Source organism: Lutjanus erythropterus, chromosome 16, assembly GCF_056507025.1.
Source record: "Lutjanus erythropterus isolate fLutEry1 chromosome 16, fLutEry1.hap2, whole genome shotgun sequence".
Lineage (NCBI taxonomy): Eukaryota > Metazoa > Chordata > Actinopteri > Lutjaniformes > Lutjanidae > Lutjanus > Lutjanus erythropterus.
In genome coordinates, this window is record NC_139332.1 from 37870001 (window position 1) to 37875000 (window position 5000).

The window sequence follows — 5000 nt, forward strand, 5'->3', positions numbered from 1 at the left end:
TATATTTTTTTTATTTTTCTGGCAGGTTCAGACTTTTCCATTTTTTCAGATATTGTACTCTTCAAACCAACCAAACTCCATTGACAAAAGCAGTAATTTTAGCTCACAGAACACAGGAGTTGTTGTTCTGCTGCTGCCTCCATCTGTTACTTTGTGTGACTTCAGTGAGTCTGAACTCACATTTTAAAACACAAGAGTCACAAAACAACAGAAACAAACTAACAGATGGATGCAGCAGCAGAACAACAACTCCTGTGTTCTGTGAGCTAAAATTACTGCTTTTGTCAATGGAGTTTGGTTGGTTTGGAGAGAGTGATATCTATCCTGGTTTCCTGACAGAAAGGTTTGTTTCTGATTGGTTTTCTTTTGTCAATAATTAATCACATCATGTCCTCAATCTGTCAATACAAACATTACTGTTATCAATGGTTTATAGCATTGGTAAATGATTGATTGGTCATCAATAAAGCCATTAGTTAAAGGCTCTTCTGAGTTCCACCAAACTCAGCAGTCATTTATCACAATTTTACACACTGTTGAACAAAGCACTGGGGTTTGGCATCGAGCTGTGTGTGTGTGTGTGTGTGTGTGTGTGTGTGTGTGTGTGTGTGTGTGTGTGTGTGTGTGTGTGTGTGTGTGTGTGTGTGTGACCTCCCCGCTGACAGACACACAGACTGGACTCAGGAGGCTTTGGTGGTTGGTAGTTAATGATGAAGGTGATGATGATGATGATGAAGAGTCTATAGGAGGACACAGTCTGAGTCCTTGTCTCTTCTCCTGGCTCCGCCTTGCTGTGACCCCTGACCTCTGACCTGGAGACACAGTGACATCATCATCACCATGACGACAACATACAGACACAACTACACCACGAGCATCGGTCTGGATGTGTGCGTGTGTGTGTGTGTGTGTGTGTGTGTGTGTGTGTGTGTGTGTGTGTGCGTGCGTGTGCGTGCGTGTGCGTGTGTGTGTGCGTGTGTGTGTGTGTGTGTACCTGCTGTGCTGCCTGCAGTGATCCCTGTTGCTGCTGTTGCTGTTGTTGCTGGAGTTGCTGCTGTTGCTGGTATTCCTCCTGTTGGAGCTGTCGGGCCAGCTCAAGGTCGCTGAGGGGCCCCGGGGCCCCGCCCTGCTGCTGCTGCAGGGACACCGCCACCAGATAGTCCTATCAGAGACAAGAAGGTCACTCTCTAACTCTTCAGACCAGTTCTGTCAGGTGTGTCCATCACTCACCTGGTCAATCTGTCTCTGCTGCTCCTGGGCGGTGGGCGGCAGCGCGGCGGTGGGCGGAGCTCTCTGAGGAGGATGACACAGTCTGAAGTCCGAGTCACAGAAGTTCCCGTCACCCTCAACGTTATGAAGAGACTCCCAGACAAGCCCCTCCTCCTGCAGGAAGCCCTGATCCGTCACCAACAGGTACAGGTGACCCTGAGAGACAGAAATGACCTTTTTCACCTCAGTACTCTGCAGTCAGACAGATGTTTCTGATAGGAAACCCAAATATCACTCTCTCCACACCAACCAAACTCCATTCACAAAACCAGTAATTTTAGCTCACAGAACACAGGAGTTGTTGGTCTGCTGCTGCCTTTTGTCTGTTGGTTTGTTGGTGTTATTTTCATGACTTCAGTTAATATAAACCAAACTTTAAAACTCAGAAGTCACACAAAAATACAAACAAACTAACAGATGGAGGCAGCAGCAGACCAACAACTCCTGTGTTCTGTGAGCTAAAATTACTGGTTTTGTGAATGGAGTTTGGTTGGTGTGGAGCGAGTGATATTTGTGTGTGTGTGTGTGTGTGTGTGTGTGTGTGTGTGTGTGTGTGTGTGTGTGTGTGAGACCACCTTGTGTTTGATCATGGTACTGAAGTGGTTGTTCCTGAAGAACACAGAGATCTCTCCCTCCTTGGCCGTCGTGTTCAGTTCACACAGACCATGATACGACAGCTGGGTCGCCGTCGACTCCAGAAACTGCTCCGCCACCAGACCTGCGTGCACACACACACACACACACACACACACACACACACACGTGATCAAGCCCCTGTATACAGTCACTGTCCTGGCTGCTGTCTACAGGGAGAATGTGTGTGTGTATTATTGAGTGTGTGTGTTACCTTCACTGACTCGGCTGCTGTCAGCAGAGTGTTTGTAGTCGATGATTTTCTCCACCAGCTGGTTGTAACTGAGCTTCCCCACAGACGCCACCATCTCTGGACTCTGAATCAGACACAGCACAGATCTTGCAAACTGTTGGCTAGTTGGTTTGTTTACAGCTCAGTGAACAGGAAGAGGCAGCGTGTCACAAACTGCGGCACAAAAAACCCCGACTGAGACGCAGACTCTGAATGTACTTTTGATACTATTTTAGTCCCCGCCCACTTTTCCTCAAGAGGCGGTTGTCTTTAGCCAGGCCGCCATCACAAATAAGACTTTGTTCTTAATGACTTGTTTGCTTAAATGAAGGTAAAATGAAATAAAAAGAAAATAAAATGTCCCCTAAAACCTGAGAAATATCAGCATGTCACACGTCTTAATCTGAAAATACTTCAGAATATCCAATCAGAACATGTTGTTTACATGATCTGGATCAGTTCAGATTATTCTCATGTTCTTAATTTCATTTCTGTTTCATGCACACACACAGGTGTAACATACCTGCGGGTCGACGAGCCAGCCGTGGTACAGCGGGATGTCGAGCAGGTCGAACACGATGCACTCAGGTGTGTATTCAAAGTCTGTCACTCCAGTGAAACGCACGTTAACGTCCAGACCTGTGGACAGCTTCGGGAGCACCGCCATCGCATCGCTCATGTTCTGACACACACACACACACACACACACACACACACACACACTTTTCACTTTGCAGGTGAACATGTGTCTGATTTCCTGTCTGAACTTTATTTTGAAAGTCACCTGGTTTCCTGAGGTTTGATGCACTGATGCGTTTTTTTATCCAGTTATTGATGAATACAACAGTTCATAAACGGTTTTCACACACAATTTAAGAACAAATCTGTTCGTTCAAATGATTCATACATGAGGCACAGTGTGTGTGTGTGTGTGTGTGTGTGTGTGTGTGTGTGTGTGTGTGTGTGTGTGTGTGTGTACCTGTTGGAAGTTGAGCTCCATCCCATCAGCCTTCTCTCTGGGTGTAACAGACAACACACACTCACCTGCACAACACACACACACACACACACACACACACACACACACACACACATACATACACACATACACACACCAGTGTTTTACAGGTGAGGTTGTGATAAACATCAGCCAATCATATCTGTCAAACACACATCATAAATGTCACGTCATCATCATCATCATCATCATCATCATTTAGCTGATGTATCCTCGTCTGTCTGGAACAAATTCAGTTACAGAAGATCAGTAAAGAAAAAAAAACAGCAAACAAAGAAAATGTTCATTTAAGAGAAGAAACACTGATGATGAGTTCAGGACATTATTTTTCTTTCATTTTTTACAAACAGATTTGAGATGAAAATGCAAAAAAAAAAAAAAAAAAAAACATCCTGAAGTGTTGGACTGTTCCTTTAATTACAGAGTGAAGTTCAACTATTTTCTGATCACAGATGGATCAATAATCTGGATCAATAATCTGAATCACTCCCACTCCCGTTACCCGGCCGACGACACAAACCAAAAGATAAACCCCTGACAGCTGTGTGTGTGTGTGTGTGTGTGTGTGTGTGTGTGTGTGTGTGTGTGTGTGTGTGTGTGTGTGTGTGTGTGGTCTTACCCAGGTGAGCCATCAGGTCCTCTGTGGTGACGACTTCAGTCTGAGCAGGAAGTTTAGCCTGAAAACACGAACGAACACACACACACACACACACACACACACACACACACACACACACACAGGTACATGATAAAACACAAACAGCAGCCTTCTAATGAGGATTAAAGGGTCAGTTCACACAAACTTCACCTGCAGTAGAAAACAGTGAAAGCTGTCAGTGTTTATATGAACACAGTGACCTGCAGTTGGTGACGGGGGTCATGTGACCTGTGTTGTACATACTTTAGATTTACTGCAGGTATTTTGTTTGTCAGGTCACGTGACTCACACTAAACACAGTTAACCTCTGTATCTGGAGTTTCTCTGGTTTGTCTTTGACTCAGAGCTGCTGGTTCAAACTTTTACTTTGGCGAGGAGGTCCTGCACTTCCTGTTAATGAGACCGAACGTACTGAAACATGGACAGATCAGGTGAAACTTCAAAATCCTGTTTTGAACCTCGTTAACAAGTTCAGGTGGTGTTTTTCATGAGTAACGAGACACGTCAGGAGAGAAATAAGCAGTTAACATTATGATGGAGGATTTCTGCAAAAATACATCAGACACAAATTATTACTTCTCGCAGAGCGTTTTTTATCGTTTAAAACACGAGTGGAAGTCGACTTTAAGTTATTCTCTGTCAGTTCAGACTGAGAATAAAACTCCTGAATGAAATTTAAAATCATCTACATCGATAACTCCGCTCACTATAAAACTACTGATGAATTCTTCTGATTTGAGATCAAAATAAAAATCAAACTTGACATCAGACAGGATCTTTTCTCTCATGTCTCATCAATGTGCTGTCATCATCAGTGAACAGCTGTTTCACAGGTGACTGCACGTTTTATAGATTAGTCTTACAGGGGTTTTGCAGATGTTTTTTTTTTCCGGTGTTTTGCAGATGTTTTTCAGGTGTTTTTCAGGTGTTTTGCAGATGTTTTTCAGGTGTTTTGCAGATGTTTTGCAGATGTTTTTCAGGGGTTTTGCAGATGTTTTTTCTGGTGTTTTGCAGATGTTTTTCAGGGGTTTTGCAGATGTTTTTTCAGGTGTTTTGCAGATGTTTTTCAGGTGTTTTGCAGATGTTTTGCAGATGTTTTGCAGATGTTTTTCAGGGGTTTTGCAGATGTTTTTTCAGGGGTTTTGCAGATGTTTTTCAGGGGTTTTGCAGATGTTTTTTCAGGGGTTTTG

General features: G+C 43.9%; 1 protein-coding gene across 3 annotated transcripts in view; it reads right to left on the reverse strand.

Annotated features, from left to right (window-relative positions):
- Positions 1-269: 269 nt before the first annotated feature.
- Positions 270-5000, reverse strand: part of mindy1 (MINDY lysine 48 deubiquitinase 1) — a 12594-nt gene continuing 7863 nt past the window's right edge. For all 3 annotated transcript variants that reach the window (XM_084739590.1, XM_084739591.1, XM_084739589.1), the window contains exons 5-12: positions 3772-3829; positions 3114-3178; positions 2658-2816; positions 2117-2219; positions 1845-1987; positions 1231-1425; positions 995-1162; positions 270-812 (exon numbers count right to left, since the gene is read on the reverse strand). In XM_084739590.1, the coding sequence (XP_084595716.1) occupies positions 741-812; positions 995-1162; positions 1231-1425; positions 1845-1987; positions 2117-2219; positions 2658-2816; positions 3114-3178; positions 3772-3829 (963 nt within the window). In that variant the 3' untranslated portion in view covers positions 270-740. The remainder of the gene's footprint in view (positions 813-994; positions 1163-1230; positions 1426-1844; positions 1988-2116; positions 2220-2657; positions 2817-3113; positions 3179-3771; positions 3830-5000) is intronic.